Source organism: Syzygium oleosum, unplaced genomic scaffold (genome assembly GCF_021117445.2).
Source record: "Syzygium oleosum isolate NSW1041296 unplaced genomic scaffold, Sole_v2.1 Sole_v2.01, whole genome shotgun sequence".
Classification (NCBI taxonomy): Eukaryota; Viridiplantae; Streptophyta; class Magnoliopsida; order Myrtales; family Myrtaceae; genus Syzygium; species Syzygium oleosum.
The window spans coordinates 19,781,237-19,799,694 of NW_026607485.1; the positions used below are offsets into that span (position 1 = coordinate 19,781,237).

At 40.1% G+C, this 18,458-nt stretch overlaps 2 protein-coding genes across 3 annotated transcripts; both read right to left on the bottom strand.

Moving 5' to 3' along the window:
* Positions 1-1,040: 1,040 nt before the first annotated feature.
* LOC115694227 (WD repeat-containing protein 55) lies at positions 1,041-5,321 on the bottom strand. 2 transcript variants are annotated; one of them, XM_030621345.2, is made up of 15 exons: positions 5,138-5,321; positions 4,984-5,016; positions 4,801-4,865; positions 4,538-4,625; positions 4,380-4,452; positions 3,828-3,934; positions 3,610-3,652; positions 3,437-3,493; positions 2,903-2,979; positions 2,757-2,805; positions 2,626-2,672; positions 2,438-2,511; positions 2,127-2,182; positions 1,624-1,744; positions 1,041-1,339 (listed from the first exon to the last, which is right to left on the bottom strand). In XM_030621345.2, the coding sequence occupies exons 1-15, from the start codon at positions 5,230-5,232 to the stop codon at positions 1,269-1,271; spliced, it is 1,056 nt and encodes a 351-aa protein (XP_030477205.1). In that variant the 5' UTR covers positions 5,233-5,321; the 3' UTR covers positions 1,041-1,268. The 2 variants fall into 2 exon arrangements, with proteins under 2 accessions (XP_030477205.1, XP_056175412.1); XM_056319437.1 differs by having other exon boundaries at positions 4,538-4,692; positions 5,138-5,183.
* A 3,108-nt stretch (positions 5,322-8,429) lies between these two features.
* LOC115694226 (uncharacterized) lies at positions 8,430-17,445 on the bottom strand. The gene is made up of 18 exons (XM_030621344.2): positions 17,296-17,445; positions 16,750-16,860; positions 16,534-16,590; positions 16,335-16,411; positions 16,155-16,254; positions 15,873-15,946; positions 14,845-14,945; positions 14,634-14,737; positions 13,683-13,736; positions 13,551-13,606; positions 13,423-13,461; positions 13,145-13,286; positions 12,736-12,920; positions 12,533-12,600; positions 12,183-12,255; positions 11,629-11,690; positions 9,960-11,220; positions 8,430-9,146 (listed from the first exon to the last, which is right to left on the bottom strand). The coding sequence occupies exons 1-18, from the start codon at positions 17,374-17,376 to the stop codon at positions 8,882-8,884; spliced, it is 2,910 nt and encodes a 969-aa protein (XP_030477204.1). The 5' UTR covers positions 17,377-17,445; the 3' UTR covers positions 8,430-8,881.
* Between the last annotated feature and the right edge of the window lie 1,013 nt (positions 17,446-18,458).

The window sequence follows — 18,458 nt, forward strand, 5'->3', positions numbered from 1 at the left end:
TTTGTCAAATGTAAGTACCATATCTTTTTTCTAAACGATGTGTCAAATTGTGTTGATGCGATCGAGTTGGTACGTAAATACTAAGTAAAAGTTGGTCGCGTCACTTTATGAACTTAATTTACCCTCTAGTCTTTTGTCTCTCTAGCATCCCTCGTACGTTCATTGGGAGAAATTTTAAACCAAGTATTGATAATATAAAGCTGATCATCAGGTCGTTGGTCGATCACTCGCCTATCTGTCTTTGTATGTGTGTGTATGAGTGCAAAGACAAATTACGTACGTGCAATGATTTAATCGTCCTATGAATAGTTTTGGTGAGGGATTGCCATTGAGAAGACCTCAGAAATTGAGCTTTTTTCTATTAGGTAAGGATATAGATAGATCTGTCAAAATGGGTTATGGATCCATTTCTTAATCTATATTTGATGGACAGAGTTGTTATATAGGTTAGTTATATTTAACAAATGGGTTATAAATTGATTTAGAAATGTAAAGCGCAAAATAATATAGATATTAAATGATTTATAGATTACTTCCAACCTATTTCTATTACTCTCTCTTCACTCTCTCTCTCGCCCTCACTCGATTTTGCGCTTACTAACTCCACTCTCTCATTTTAGTTTGGGTATGATTTTCTCAGATTGAGTTAAATATGAGAGTGTTTTAGCAATATTGATCGAGAATGTGTCATAGATTTATATTGCATATAAAAGAGTCAAAATGAGTTAAATGAATCAATTTGATCCAGTCCGATCCATCCGCTTGACAAATATACGGATGAGGCGCTAGAGAAACGTCATTATCAGCTGCAATATATGTCTGAATCTGACTTGTTTTCAATTAAACGTCATGCAAGTTCATGCGAGGAACAAGCAAATCAGCCGTAGGCGAAATGTAGAAGGAACGATCTTTGCTCTTACCTATTTCAATCATCTAACTTTCATTTTTTCAGTCATTGATGCCAACAGGAGGAGGAGTAGGCGTTTTGCAATTTGGATTTCTACTTTGTATATAGTAAGTAGTCCCGAGAACACTCAAAATACATAAAAAAATTTTAAGATGGAACATTACATCTTCGAGAATGTTAGATAGACAATAAGAAGCCCTTGGTCACGGAGTCCTGTCAAATTTTCCCCCTGAGAACACACTGTCAATGAAAACAACACGTGCGAATAGCTTGCCAAATGTGCCAACTAGAATCGAGCCTTGATATATTTGTATGAACATCAACATGTCATGTACGTATGAAGATTTAAGCCATCAATCACCTACAAGTCGGCAAAAAAGTTGTTGGGATTGCCAACATCATTTCCTTTGCCAGAATGTTTCTTCTTGTTCCCTGCAACAGGTTATAAATTCCTCCGTTAGTTATCAAACCCAAGAAAAGTGTCATCGTTTAGAAGAAAAAAATGAAAGAAAGATCGAGAGACATAAAGAAGTATTCGATATCAAATTCTGAGCGCCAATTCATACAGGTCATTCAGGTAATTACCACCAAGAATATGAAATATTTCAGCACGATTTACTAGATATGATGAAGGAACGCTCAATCTAGTAGAGACTGCATCAACATGCAGTATGCACCCGGTGCCACAAGCACAAAAATGTCCGAGCAGAATGTACCCTTGTTAGAAGCAGGAGGATTCGCATCCACATCCATCTCATCGCTATCATTGTCATCTATGGCTGCTTGATTCGATGGAGCATCTCCAGACTCTAGCAATATGTCATTCAAATCCCAGAGCTGCAAGAAAGATTAGTGCCTAATAAGAAAGACACTTTACCGGCATGATTTTGTATTCAAGTTTAGCAAAGGAGAATGATGATTGCCTAACAAACTACTAAGGGAAGACGGAACAAGTGCTGTAAGTAGGGACGACCCCAAATCATTCCTCCACTACCTTGTGAGCAAATGTACTCACCTATTTTCCTCACGCACATATGCACAGTCTTGCATATGCCTCGAGAAATGCAGAAACACACACATGCACCGGGCAGTACACCTGCACCAACAATGCACAAGTGCACGCGCGCGCATGTGCCTACATGGGGAGAAAGAAAGAGCGGGGGGTGTGGTGTGGTGGTGTTGGGGGTGTGGAGGGTGGAAGAGAGAGAGATCTACACACCTTCAATGTCTGATCATGCGATATGCTGCCGAGAAACTTTCTATCATAAGAGAAGGCTACAAAATACAAACAAAAAATGACACTGGATGAACAAGCTTGCAGAGAAATTAGTAAACCAAATGTAGAAAGAGACAATATGATATCAAGAAGTATTACTAGAACTCCTTATAATTTCAACGTCTTTTGTCAACTGCAAAACGACTAGCAATAAACTGAGAAACATTTTCTGTGTAGTTTTACAAAGATCACGTCCAGAGAGATTCTGAAGTTCATAGAAAAATATCTGCGCACGACAGGGCTGGCATTATTACCAAGGCGCTCAATAGGATGATCTGAATGCTCTGCAATCGGTTGGATGATTCTGTTGGGTAATATTCCTATCAGACTACAGATGAATGGGACAAAAACACCAATTCAGAAAGCAGTGTGACATAAAAAGGGTGCAAAATAAGTATCTGTTGTCTGCCAAGTGTTCCTCTAACTACACCAGCATTCTCACCTGATGAGTCCGTTCTCAGATCCTGCAATGATCCTATCCTCATCGAGCTGACAATTATGACGTTAAGATGTTAGACAAGTGCAATCCTGCATACTTCAGAACCTTATAACGTTCAGAATTTAACCACTCACTTTCAGCAATGCATCAACTGAGCTGGGGGAGAGATCCACAAAGCGATCACTTAAATCAAACATGTAGCCAATCATCAATTATGCTTTCACTTACAAATAAATCTTGTGGAAGTACAAATTCTCAAATGTAATAGCAAAATTACTACCTGCAATCCTTGAAAAATCCCCATGAATATAGTAATAATGTTCCACTTTGTGTTCCACAAACGACTTTCCTGCCATTCTGGCAAACCAAATTAGGATCAGCTCGGTTGACAACAGTGCAAAATATTGTATTGAGGGTCATTTCTATTATGTAATTACCTGCCTATCCGATACATTGCATATGGGACGGAAAAATATCCAGGCATGCGTGCAGTGATACTGGCCGTGCAGTCAAGTAGATAATATTTTACAGTATAAGTTTCCAAGCAAGAATAATGGCTCAGATAGCACATTTCTAATAAAGAAAATGGCTAAAAACAGGTTCACACACAAAACACCCCACCGCTAACGTAAAACAGGTTCACTTTATAAATGGTATAACAGATTAAGCGGGAGTATGGGAGCAAAAACCCAGAGTGATATGTGCTGAAAGATGGGAATGGAAGTGAAAGAAATCAAATTCCATTTTTTGGGTAATGTCACAAGAATCAGTATATACTGCTTCAAGTACATAGGAGTCAAGTGTTGACATCTACCTTCATAATAACGACAGATAGTAACTCATCTTCAGAGAACTCAGACCGAGTTTGGACCTGTTGTTCAAATAGAATGGATCAGCATATTACAGAATGCAAGCCAATGGGAAGCAAAAGAAGCAGCACTAAAATAATGCTCTTTTACAAAACTTTTAGGAAAGTGAGAAGCTTACTTTATTACTTCGAAGATTGCAAACAGATAGAGTCCCATCTCCACTATTGAAAAACAAAAGATAATGTCATTATGCTGAAGGAACTGCTGGCACATGTGTGACTAGGACAGACGGTCTATCTTTAAAGACAGACAAAGTCCATCTCCAAGCAATATTTATGTAGACAAGCAATGAAAAAATCCCAGCAATTGCTAAATACATTGTTTTGAAGGAACCACCTTGTGACGACAAGTTTCATGGAATCAGATGCAAATGTCATGTCTGATATGAAATCTTCATGGGCACTAAATGTGTTGCAGCAAGAACATTGTCTTGTGTCCCAAACCTACAACCAAGTGATCCATCGAAATGTTGGTAATAATAAGCTAAAGCTAACGCTAGACACTATAAATTTGAAGCATGCCCTTCTAGGACGGGATAGCTACATATATGCCCATTGCGAAGTAGGACGCACAGCAACGTGGTAGCTATTCTCTTTATTATGTATTCTCATCATTGTTTCTTAAAGGTACTTTTCCACAAGAGGCTGGAACAAAAGTAAATCAACAGAAAAATGATGGAGAAGGATGCTTAGCAATCGCAATAATGTATTTGTGGAAGAGAAAAGCTTTCCTTGATTCTGAAACTTAGAACGACAATGGCGACTTCAGTCAAACTACGGCACTCTACATGAAGCCCAACAATCAGGACCATCCAGCATTGCTCTGGCAAAACTGTAAATGAAATTTGAATTGAAGAGAATATTGAAGGGACGATCAGAGCGTAAGCACCTTAATGCACCCATTATCATCTCCCGTGGCAATAGTAGACTCCGTCAAATTGACCAACCTATTGACAGCAGCCCTGGTCTCCAAAGTCAAAAGTTTCAGTATCACCTACCATGGAGATGGATGGACAAGGACAGAAGGAAGCACTAATACAAACTCACTCGTGAGCATTTTCAACTCGAGCAACAACGGATCCCGTCTCCACATCCGTCGCGAGAATCGAGCAATCCGGAGAACCCGTCAGGATCGCTGACCGTACGCCACATCGCACACAATGCAAACGGTAAGACTTAAAATTCAGAACAGCAGCTATGCTCTTTCTTAGTAATAATAAAAAAAAAAGACTTCTTTAGCTGGATCGAATCATTAAAGTGAAAAACGAATTCATCGACGAAAGAGAATGAAATTCAAGCAAAGCGTCCACCTTTCCCATCGTTGATAAACCGAACAGCCCGGCACGACTCCCTGTGCGCTCGTACTTCCAGTAACCTAACCGCACAACATCCGAAAACCCCTCTCTCGTCACGAATTCAATTCACCATAGAAAACCCAGCATGAATCGCAAAAAATTCCCCGGAGAAATCGCGCCGAAAGAGCACGCCTTTACCTTTCCGGCGAGGAACCGTCGCCGTAGCGGTACCTGCAACATCGGAAACGAGTCAGAAACGACGATAGTTCAACGAGCTCGAGAGGTGGAGCTGAGATCGCAAGCGGGAGCCGCTCGAGGTCGGAGGAGGAGGAGGAGGAGGAGGAGGTGTTACAGGAGGAGGTCGCCGGTGATGAGGCCGGAGGCGACGAGCTGCTCCGAGGGATGGAAATCGACGTCGAACGCGAGGTTCCCGAGATCAATCTCCATTTGCTTTCTCCTTCCTTTTGCTCCGCAGAGCAAATCGATCTTTGGAGTTTCTGCTGATTGCTGCTAAACCCTAAACCCTGAGGAGAGAGATGATTGAAAGAAGAGTTCTTTTTTCTCCTTTTTATTTTTTTTTGGATATTAACACGGTAGTCCCCGAACTTTGATCTAATACGCGGTATCGCCCTGGACTCTTAATTTAGTGCAACTCTTAATTTAGTGCAACGTAATCCCTGAACTTTTGCCTAATGTGCAATATTATCTCTAAACTTTTAATTTATTAAATATAGTCCATAAATTATTGATAAATGTTCAATGTCCCTAAACTATTGGTAAATATTAAATATAATCCTTTCGTTTGCGTAATTTTCACGTAATTTAGAGATTAAATTAAATATTTATAAAAAAAATTAGGGGACCACGCTTAATAAATTAAAAGGTCAAGGACAATATTACGCATTGAGTCAAAATACATTAATCACATTGACAAGTTAAAAGTCCAAAGACGATAATTATTTGTGTCATTTTTTATTTGTCAATCAATGGTGAATGGGTTTGTCAAACAAAAACAGGCGAGAGCCATTTTCATTTTCAGTGTCTATTTCATTATTATTGTTATTCACTTTCCATTTATAACTAATAATATTTTAGTATACTTGAATTTTATGAAAAAATGTTTTTTGTTCATAGTTATGTTGCGCATAAAACAAATTTACAACATCAGAATAATATTGGGTTAATACTGCGAAAAACCCCAAACTGGTACGCTTGTGATAAATTTACTCCAAACTAATTTTTCGACCATCAAAATTCCCAAACTGGTACACCTGTGACAAATTTATCCTTAATTTATTTCCGTTAAATTTTACTGTCAATTTGCTTTGTTAAATGACATGCGGCAATTGACGGATGTACCAATTTTATGTTTTACCCTCCGTTTGTCACAGGCGTGACAATTTATGATTTTTTTTGTATTAATTCAATTTAATGGAAACTAACGAAAGGTAAATTTATTACAAATGTACCAGTTCGGGATTTTTGGTGGTTAAAAGATTAGTTTGGGGTAAATTTATCACAGATATACCAGTTTGGAGTTTTTCGTGGTCAAAAAATTAGTTTGGGGTAAAATTGTCACAGATGTACCAGTTTAGAGTTTTTAGCGATATTAACCCATAAATATTAGATGAGATTTTTATTTATCTAGCCATAAATAAGATATACAAATATGAACTTGGGGAGTTTAAAATCGAGAAATATGACTGAATTTGATTTAGTGGTCATGTACAAAAAGAAATTAATTCGTCAATCGCCTGAATCTTGAGACATTCTTCAAACCAAGCATAGACTTTATTGAGATAGGTAAACCAATAGTACTCCCCCTCGGAGAACCGTATCTGAGAATTTTATCTCGTACAGCTCAAACAAAAACCCAAAATATTGCTTTGGTTTCAAGGCATATAGAATCGAAAGTTTGAAACTTCGTCATCAACCCTTTCTAACTTTTCTGAAGATACGAACTAGTAAAAATAAGATTATTTTTATCATTAGACTCAAGGGGTGGTATTTTATGAGATCTACAATAGCCAAGAGATTCATGACATAATTCTGTACACGTCTATCTGTTTGGAACATATAATGATATACCCTTTAACTTGACACACTCATTAACTTCAACTTAATGATAATTGCATGTCATCATTACTAAAACTTGTACTATCCCTCGACATTACCTTTTTAAATAAGTGAATTAAAAGTTCTAAAATTTGTCACAAAAATGCAATTGAATATTAAAACTTTCAAAAAATACAATTAAGTTTTAAAATTTATCATAAAAGTGTAATTGAGTTCTAAAATTTTAAAAAAGTGCAATTAAATCCAAAAATTTATTACGTTTGTACAATTAAATCTTTAAACATGTTAGCACTTTCCGTTTGTCAAGTTAGACGGAATTAATGGAAGGACTTGACTATACTTTTGAAAGTTTTAGAACTCAGTTGTATTTTTATAATAAATTTTAGGACTTTTTGAAAGTTTAAGAACTCAATTACATTTTGGTGATAAGTTTTAAGACTTTTAGTGCACTTATCCATTACTCTTTACAAGTTTATCTCTATCCATTTAAGAATGTCAATGAGCTTTATGATTGCAGCTTCACCTTTTGGTGCTTTGATAATCACCGACTGGGACATCAGTGCTCAATTCAAGCAACTCAGGAGTCCACTCGTGGGCTTGATTGCGCTTTTCCAGCGAGTTTTAGCACTTTCGATGCAACTTAGAAAGAAAGAAAAAAAAATCCAAGAGGGACTCGACCATCACTCGACATGTTTGGTACCTTCACAATGCTGATCCATCATTCATAGCATCACCGTCAGTGTTCTGATATCGACTCCACACCTGTCACGTAATCGAACATGTTATGTAACGAGCTGATCAAAAGCTAGTACTTAGGGCCCGTTTGCTTCAACTTTGTAAATGAGCATTGGGGGAATGCAAATACCTTTAGGTTAAAGCCTCTTGGGAAAATGCAAATAGTATTTGGTAAAAAATTCTTTGTGAAACTACTTTGGTCCAAATAGTATTTGGCTACTTTTTTTTGCAAAGGGCTTTGGGATTTTCTTTTTTATTAAAAAAAAGGGTGACCCTTCGTTGGAGCCGGCAAAGGGCTACGGCCACCGGTGCCCGAGGTCAAGTGACCGCCGGCGAGCCAGATCTAGCACCGGCGGCCATCACCTGAGGTCGAGCGACCCAGGCCAATGACGCCTGGGTAGTCACGCGACCTCAGGCGACGCGAGGTTACATGATCGTGATCGGCCAAATTTGGATCGCCCTCGCGTTGACCAGATCTGGGTCGCTCGACCCTCAATCTTGTCCTCGACCGACAGCAGCTCTGGCAAAGATAGTGCCTCCGGTGAAGACAGCAGCTCAATGGCATGCGCGACAGCAAGCTTGAGGAAGAAGATGAACACTAATTTTTTAGGGCAAAAGTGGAATACATAATTATTAGTGAGGACAATATTGGAAATAAAAAAAAAATCATTAAACCGCTACTATAGCATTCTAGGACCTGCTTTGGCTTTTGGCATTCCCAATGTTAGTATTTGGCCAATGGAGTCCCAAAAATGCTTGTCAAATACCTTATACTTTTTCCAAGAGGCTTTAGGGGCTTAAAGCCCATTAGGAAAGCTGAACCAAACGGGTGCTTTAGGACAAGGGAGTCAACTACATGTGAAGGCATACAAGCACGCCCTTCCTGTACTTTGATGGAATGAGCGCCGTAACCGAAACAAGGATTAAGAAAGAGAAAGGAATGAATGCAGTACAGTGTTAGCCAGAGATTTTATCATTCCTCCATCCTGGCAAACTCAAAATTCAGTAAAAGGTTACATTTGAGAATCTCACTCTTATTGTCTTCAGTTCTCAATTACCGATCCTGGCAATCAAGAAAAAGAACGAACCCAATTTGTCATCAATCTCCCATTGGGGGCATGGAACGAAATCCGTACCATACGTCATGCTTAATTTACACTATTAGTTCCTAGGGGAAGACCGCCCGAGACCCACCTCCAGCATTCTTTTCCACTTGAAGAGAGTCAGAGGAAGCAAGCACACAATACATGCTCTTTTCCTTTGCGGATAAACTCGCAGTAGATCATCATTCACATGAACAGTGGAAAACGGAATTCCCGAAGCACCTTGCCTTTTTCGCGACGCTCCTGGCGCTCGTCTCGTGCTGGCAGGACCTAAAAGGAGCAGGAGGAATGTACATCCTGTCCATCGTATTTATTGTAGGAGCCTCGAGAATGACCTTGCGTGGGTTCAAAGCCCATTGCATGCCCCAGATAGAAAGCGGCCTCATATACATTAGTGATCGGAAGTGACCGTCCATTGTCCAACCCTCCGGAGTCTGGAACCAGTACCTGTTCACAGAGAATTTACCGAATTACTATACATTACATCAGAAAGAGCATTTGCCACGTAGTAGAGTAACAAGAAGAATGACGGGCGCATATATAAAGCATATAATTTTTCATCCTGAGAATCAAGAAGAGCTGTCCCTAGTCAAAGTTCAAACAATGATACATACTCCATGTTAGGATGACCTAAATCTATTCACAACAGAGATTATGAGGTCGAAGTAGACCTGACAAAAATTGAATTTCCCTTTCCAGACCCTACCTTGTTAACTAAAAATTAAGTTTCCGGTGCATTCCTTGCAGAAAAAGACTGAAAAATCTGGTAGTGTCATTGATGTATAATCAGATTCAGAAGTTTATTTAAAAAACTAGAAACATTGACTAGCTATTTATAAAGAAATCATATAGACGCAATTTCCTTCTTTTGTTTTTTTTATCGGTGAAACGTGCCTTTTAACATCTCTCCATGAGGATATTAAGAAAATAATCATAAACAAAATATTCCAAGCTATCTTTCTCCCTCCACTAATGAAGAGGTTTGATTGAGGTCCGTTTGCTCTAAGGGCATAATCTGAATAATAACAGTCCTAAATAATATCTACACACAAGGTATCATCACATCATGGAGAACAAAACACATTCGCAAATCCATTTTTATAACATGTATCATATGACAATGAAACTCCACCAACCTCTTCAATTAAAGGCAAGAAACCAAGCAATTAACTTGACAAACATATAAACTGGACTCAAACACAAAGTAAACCTCTGAAGTGATATGACTACTAAATTCGAAATGCGAGTGCAAGGAATTACCCATATCCCTCTTCAGACCAGCCAGCAGTGAAAATTCCTTCAGCAGTGGCAAATGCTTCGTCTTTCATTCCAGAGAAGATCATGGTAGCTGCCACAGCATAAGTCACACCGGTCCATACTTCTCGTGATTGCATGCATGTATCGTCCACTTTTCCGTTGGGATGCATTCCATTCACTGCACCCATCATTCCACCCTTCACTTTCATGACATTAAAATCATATACCTTCTGTAGAGAGCTTCTTATTTTACATTCATCAAAAAGCGGAGGCAATCCAGACGAGGCAGTGTACCATTGCCCCGCAAGCTGATCCGCTTGTATAGATTTACTATTACTACTTGACCCACTGTCATAGTTAAAATACGAACCATTCCACAGCTTTTCTTCGAATACAGGTTTAGCCCTCAAAAAAGTGCTTTTGCACCAATCGGCGAACTCCCTGTCTCCCAGCTGAAGGGCCATGGCACCTGCAGCTTGAAGTGCAGCAAGCCACAAGCCACCACAGTAAGCACTAACACCATGAACCGTCCAGGCATCATATGTTTGATCTGGAAATCCATCATTTTCAATAAGACCATCATCGTCCCGATCAAACTGTTTCATGTATTCCATAGCAGCACGAACAGATGGCCATACATCTACTCCAAAGGACATGTCTCCTGTTGCTGAGAAATCCCTATAAACTTGAAGCACGAATTTTGGGTTCAGATCCTTCCACTTGCTTGTGTCATGAATGTTATAGGCATTCATTTCGTGCCATGGATCATGTGTTCCAAGATCATGAGGAATTGCACCTCTAACCTTACGAATTCCCGACTTCCCCTCGGCAAGAAATTTCACTTTTCTTCCATCCTCACATAAGACTGCTTTAGCAAAATCACGTTGAATGCTAAGTTCAATTTTGGGAAACAGCTCAAGAAGGGCAAAAGATGCATAAAAGTGCACATCATATGTACACCACATAACGTATTCGACCCCTTCCAAGTACAAGAACCTACCAACATCATCCATTTCAGTGTGCACATCATGCACTGTTGACAACTGGGAAGAATTCCGAGACTCATCCACCTTCCATGGGATCATTGACATATCTTCCCCTGATAATTGAGGGAAAGTTTTTGTTTCACTTTCAACGCTGAAAGTATGCTCTACTCCCCTTTCTCCACAGTTCAATTTGGCTTCAACTACTGCTTTATCTCCTTTTTCCATTTTCCTTGCTGGACGATGATCAACTGTCATGCCTTCACTTGGCAATGAGGAGTCTACAATAGTTGCAAAGGAACCATATCATTGTTCAGGCCAAAGTGAAATTATAAGAGACAGTTTTTACTTATGTTATTCATATGCAATAGAATGGATTAAAACATTCCCAAAAAGGATCGAATGCTTCCTTCCATTTGTTCAAAACTCAAAAAGAGGATAAGAACCTTCAAGACAATGTGACATCACGAGTCTGATTTACTTGTTTTCATCTCTTTGTATTATCTTATTTTCCTTTATTCCTGCCAATGAGTGTTCTGAATGCATCTATTTGTGTCAGCAAGTTAATTCTCTGTGTGTGTGTGTGTGGAGGCGCATGCATGCATGTTTTTTCTTCTTCTTTTTGAGGGGAAGGGAGGGAGTACGGAGATGGAGATGAGGAGCGTTTCCATTTAAGAAGAGTAGAATACCAATCCAGACCGTTCCACCAGCGACCAAGAAGTAAAGCTCATTGAATAGAGTAAACTTGTACCTGCAAAGAACAAAAAGATGTTTGGATACAGGGCTGACAAAAACCAGAATGCTTGTGACCAGATATAATCATTTCTAGAGTCATTCTCTAACAGGTGAGTCATGCTGTGCTCCAGCCCTATCCCCATTGCAGCCTCAGTGGAGTCATCACCAAATAATCCAGCTTCTATAAAGAATGCATATGGTCTTCGGTTCAGTGATGTCCAAAATTTAATTGATGATATCCTTTATAAGCAACGGTTCGTTAACTTCAACTACCTATAGATTCCTATCATAAAAGTCTTGATGAGAATTAAGCGTTTGTTTATACTGAATCTATCATTCTGTCAGGTCCAACTGACAGCCTGAGTGAAGTGCTTGTAATTTGCTTGCACGAGCAATCTCAAGGAACACAATGCATGATAAGCGAGATTCTCATCCCACTAACATGGCGCAATGCCCAGGCAAGATGCTTGACAATTGACACCTATATATACACAAAGCAGTGAATTACCATTCTGGAAGCTTATCGTCCTTAAGAATAGGAGCTTGCCATTTTTCAATCTCTTCTTCCCATCGTTTATAATCTGACAAAGCAAAATTAAAATGTTAGGATGAACTAAAAGATGAAAGACCTTAACTTGAAATCTAGTACTAAAGGTCTCTATGCACAGTGTCATAGATCAAACACATATAAGAATTAGGAATCCTCTTTACAAGTTCCAAAATACAAACTGCAAAAGAGAAATTTTTACCAAGTCATGAACCGAACCTAAAAAGTAGTGCAAAAACTAGACAAGTGATTTGACAAACCAAGAAAATAAGGGAAAAGAATTGAAGAAAAGCAAGTGAATAGGAGATTACTTGTTAATGCATCATGAACCAAGTCCACAGCAGCTGTTTCTGATGTCCCATAAAATTTAGTGTACCTCCTGTAAAATTGTAGAGCATGTCCATTAAGGGAATCCAACAAACTAACAAGAGTAGTAAAACATCCAACCTAGACGCTTGTACTCCACAGAGAGAGAGAGAGAGAGAGAGAGAGAGGGAGAGAGAGAGAGAGAGACCTATTATAGGAGCTTCCCTTAAGGAATTTTACTTTTGGAGAAGACCACGCAAGACCGAACACAACAGTGCACTTCCCATGGGGTTCCACCCATGCAGTAGCTGACACTGCAGCACAAATCGTTTCTCCTGGTGATGAAGGCGTGCTTAACCCAGAATTGAAGTTCTCCCTATCGAATTGACCATCCTTGAGGCACAACCAAATGAAAAGACAATACCTAGTGTGAGGAGATTTTGACACTGCTTCACACAACTGGAGAAACCAATCCTCTTAAAATTCTCTATCAAAAATGAAGTCAATCTTTGGCCAAAGAGAAAATGAAAGTTGCAAATTTTGAATAATGGCTGCAAAAAGAGAAAATGTACATCCAGCCCAAAAATATAGCTCCCAGTACAAATAAGAACACTTACTCGAGCCATAGTATCCCACATGTCCTTTGCAGTTATAGAGCTTTCTTGAGAAAGCCCAAAGCAGGGCAAAACAGTTACACTCACATTTTGAGTTTCACAGGCAGCTATCGAAAAAGTCACAGGTGGGCCCCCTTTTGCAGTCCTGCAGCAAGTGCTCGAGCCTCAGAAACATTTGGTTGTCTTTTAAAAGTAGGAAAGACGAAAGACAAAGCCAATGATAATGCAGAATATGGTAATAACTCCCAATCTCCATCTCTGACATGGTTTTAATGACTTGCCTGTGATGCAGAAGGACACCAGAAACTCCATCTTCTCCACTAGCAAAAAAAAAAAAGACGAGCCCAAAGAGTACATATCAGCACATGTTGCAGAATAAAAAACTAAGTGCATAGAACTAGATACTCACATAAAGGGTTCATTTACATGATCTCCTGACATGTGTGAGACCCCTCCAATTGAGTTCTGCAGAAGAAAAGATGCATCCTAACTCAAACAGAAAAAGGCTCTGTGAATTTCTCCAACAGAAAAGAAAGCTTACCGCCCATGTAAAGAGAAGGCTGACTTTTGCCCTTTCCTTCCCAGTGTTGACCAACTAAACAAGAATAATAGCCACAATGAGCAAACATATAACAGCAGCGGACCTATAAATTATTTGGCCGACACATATCCTACTCTAGATAAGGGATTTCAGAGATGGCAGGATCAGCAATAAGGCAGACAAGTAAATATTGAACCACCCAACAATCTATCTCGAATCAAATGTGCATTGTCCCCTCAGTTCCTACCACTTTATGAGCTCATTCTACCAGTAACTAATAAAATTGATCTTCCACCGAACTTTATTTTAACTAGCCATAGAGGATCTCCTACACGTAATAAAAGCTGAAGAATGTCCATGATAGAATCCATAAAAGTTGTCAATTCCATTGTGAAATTTGCAGCTTCTTTGATAGATTCAAGAGCAGATAAGAGTCCCCCCACGTCCAGCCAGAAGAGAGCTTTCTCTGTTCCTATTACTAGGAATGATTGACAAATAAAAAACCATAAGGTTGATTGGTGAAAACTTATATGGTTTACACCTATTCCAAAACACTAATTTTAGCTTGGTCGATTATGCTAGATAGACTGCCCACCAAGCTAGGATTAGTAAATAGAATCCTGGCCGCAATATGGAATTTGCTCTATGTTTGTGACACCCGAAAGCAAAAAATCATCTGTTAGCAGAATTGCAAGTTTCAATTGAAGTCGGAGAATGATGTTAGCTGATTTTGAAATGTCAAAGTCACCTGGGACTTGTATTTCTGATTTTATATGGGTTAACCATCATTTAAAATAAATTGTGTTTAGAGTTAGTTGTTAAGGCTGGCTTTGTTGGCTTTCCTTTATCACAGTAGAAGGCTAGGAGTGTGAAAATACACGAAAGGACTTTTGGTGCTGCTGGAAAAACGAAGTTCATGTAATCAAGTTCGAAAAAAAAAAAAAACTGTACCGTGTAAACAAATACTGCAGTAGGAAGACTGCTATCTCTATAATTATGAGGTACAAATGGTGATATCTGCCGGCAAGACACCTTCAAATCTGGGTCTGGCTCACCTGATAAATAAGTATTTCAGTATGACTAGAGAAAGAAATGCAGCTTTGGAGAAAGATGAAAAATCATTAGCTGAATATTCCAAAATCAAGTGACAAAAACAACGTACCATCATAAACTGTCCATGCTCTAGGAAATAGAGCATGGTATGTTGAACGCTGACCGCTCAAATTCCAACCCCATGATGATATACCCTCATCGTTGTTTTTCCTGCAAGATCAACAATGCTACTCATAGGGCCCAGAATAACACACAACCCTCCAACAACTATTAATGATTCTCTATCCAATCTACCGCTTGTATATGTTGTTATACCTTCATATAACCAGGAAAACACTTCATCAATTTGCATTAACTAGACAAGAAACCAGTCTCCTCGGTTCATAAATTTAACAGCAGAATATTAGACTCCAAGAAAACCAGCAATCCTTTGGAAGTAGATATATGATAACATAGTCAAAGAAACCGAAGCCAATTTTAGAATCCATCCTCCAATCATGAAACATCAATGTCCTACCCAAGCTAGTTTAACTTTCCAAAGAATTTGATTAGCAATTATACGAGGAGTGCCAGAAAGCTTCACATACAATCCATAATTTTTTTCTTGGAAATATAGGGAGTGCTAACTTGTCAGGAGAGTATCCCATTCTTTTTCTCTTTTTTTTTTTTTTATTTCCTTTGGTCCACGCCTTCACAACCAACACTCTTGTGAGATTTTGTGGGACCACTGCCAACTGTTCTAAAAACTTAAGCCGTTAGACGAAGGCATGGTTTAATATTTAATTATTCTAACACTCCCCCTCACGCTTAGTCTGGTTTTTTTGCCTAATACTAAGCGTGGACATATTAAATTGGGGAGGCAAATGGGACTTGGAAAGATTTGAACTCAGGACCTCCTGCTCTGATACCATGTTAGATTTTGGTGGGACCAGTGCCAACTGTTTTAAAAGATTAAGCTGTTAAATGAAGGCATTGTTTAATATTTAATTATTCTAACAACTCTAAATGTGATAAAACAGTTATAATTGGTGGGCAGTATTTCACATTAACAACATGAAGACCCTGTGAATACTTCACCACAGGACAAGCAGTAAGATCATCAGCAAATATTCAAATGCAAAAGTTTTTTTATCTCACCCTAGCCCTTCATGCTGGCCCGGAGCCAAGACTGATGCATAACTTTTATTTCCCCCATCCCGAGATATGAAAATCTGTAGAACCCCAATAACCAAATTATCCAACAGAAGTTTAAACATCAAAAGGGAAGACTTCATATTTTGAACATCTGAAATCTTTGGATTATCTAAATCGCATTATAACATGAGCTGTAAACTCACCCTTGAAAATCACTCACATCATCATACGTAAATTGAAAAGAATACAATACGTTTCTATACTATATGAAGAGCAGAGCTTTACAGAGAACTGATTAGCCATGACAGGTGAAGCTTCACGTGTACCAGGAATTATTTGCCACTGCCTGAACTCGCCTCTAAACCCTCTAGATATGCTACCACTTCTGCAAAATAAACCCAATGAGACGAAAAGATTGAGAAGTTCTATGAAGGGACAAAAGATCATGCTTTACCAAGGACATACCCCATCCCTCCTAGAGGAACCCCTTGAGATGCAGATGGCTTGCAACTCCCTCGAGTGAAAGGATCAATAGGTGCTTTCTGCACATGGTGTATAGAATATCGACAATTAAATTGTAATATCACAACTTACTACATAGAATTGATAGAATCTCATAGAATAAACTGAAAAAGAAAATTGCTTTAACTAAAAGGGAAAGTACCCTTCCATGGGATGCCTCTTCTCTAACGTAAGACCAAAGGCGTATGCCCAGCCGAACCTACAATTTTGGAGATCAAAAAATCATGAAAGATGGAAAAGGCCAGCTATAGAATCCAAGAATAAGAAAGGTTCGAAAAGCGCATGCGGAGATGCACAGCAGCATCATGGACAAAATCGACACAAGAAACAAATGTAAGAAAGATGGCAGAAAATATACCATCTGTACAGCCTCCCTAAAGGTAACGCTGAATTCTTTGAGAATATTCGCATGACTGTCTAATCTTCTTCTCCATGCTTGCTCCGGAGGAGCAGCGCTATCGAAGTCAAACTGCAGAACACCATCAAATTGATCAGCAAAAGGCAAGCCTCTAAGATTGAGCACCCCCGAGTCCTTAGCAAACAAACAATACCCAAAAGAAAAAAAAAAAGAAGAAGGAAAATTCAAAGAAGCTTTGGATTATGCATAACGGACGGGCACTCTGCAACAAGATCCATAATTTGCTCATCACGCACTTCATCGGAAGCAAAATGTTGAACCATACCCATCACCCCATAGATTAAACAGGTGACGACGACACAAAGCGTAAAAAAAGCTGTCAAGCTACGGCTCTCGATCCCCCGCCACTTCACTCGAATCGTCGCAGGAACAGAATGCTTAATTTCCCCGAACAAGAGAATCAGCAAGACAGCTTAGCAAACAAAAAACCAAAACACACGGGGTTCTATTAATAGGAAAAAAAGAAAAAAGAAACAAGACACTCGCCTGCTGCAGAGTCGATCTGTTGATGTACTCTTCCGTCGGCCACGAATGCTTCCGGTGATGGAACAAGCTCCCGCCCATCATGTCGACTTACTCAAAAGCAACCCGGCGCACTCCCCCACCCAAGAACCACCCCCTCGCCGCCGCCGCCGCCGCCGCCGCGAACGCCCGCCGGCCGGCCGGCCGGCCACCACCACCGCCGCGAACGAGCTCGATTCAGCTGCCGCCCCCCGCCGCCGCAGCAGAACCCGACCGGCGCCCCGCCATCAACCTTCCCTTCCCCTCGTCCGGCTCCGGTCGCGTAAAGACGGCGGAAGGATCGCCGGGGATCGCGGGCGGAGGAGAGCGCGAGAGGCGGGAGCGGAATCCGAAGCGCCCGATGAATCGGCGGAGAGGATCGGCAAATCGCCCGAGGAGAATGGAAGTCGCCGAGAGAGAGAGAGAGAGAGAGAGAGAGAGAGTTTGATTGAGAGCGGCTGGGCAATAAATGAGCGACGGTGGTGGTGGTGGTGGTGGTGGAAGGAGCCGCCTGGAGCTGGACTTGTCCACTGGGGGCCTCCTCTCGGGTCGCCACGTGGCGCGGTGAGAAAAGGCGACGCACGTAGGAGTATGCTATTCCATTTCATCAGGGGCGATTGGTTCCCGAGTCCAAGATTCCGGTCCAGGATGGGTAAGTTCCAGACCGGAACCTACCTCGTTTGCCCTGAAACCTATCGTGCGTTTTCCAGTCCTGTTCAGGGTCTACCGAGAACCCTGTTTTTGTTTTGTTCCTTTTATTGGTTCCGTTTTTTTACAGGAAAATAATATGAGCGATGAAACGATCCAAAGGTAAATGAAGGTGAGCGAGCGAGCGAAGGTTGTTAGGCTCGAATGAGCGAGGGCGAGCGAAAAGGAGGGTGAGTCGAGAGAGAGATAGAGAGAGAAAGTTGTGAAGTGTTAGAGTGAGGTTAGAGAAAATAGAGAAAAAGAGATAGAGTAAAAAGATGCCAATTGAAAAATCAGGTTTTTAGACTTTATGAAACCGGTTCAAAATTCGGACCGATTGGTCTGATTCTTGGTTGGTTCTTCACTTGGAATCAGGAACCGAGCCGGTTCTCCCTATTCTGAAAATTTAAAACTAGAAACTGGACCAGCTTTCAGGATAGCCCGATATGGTTCCTAACTTC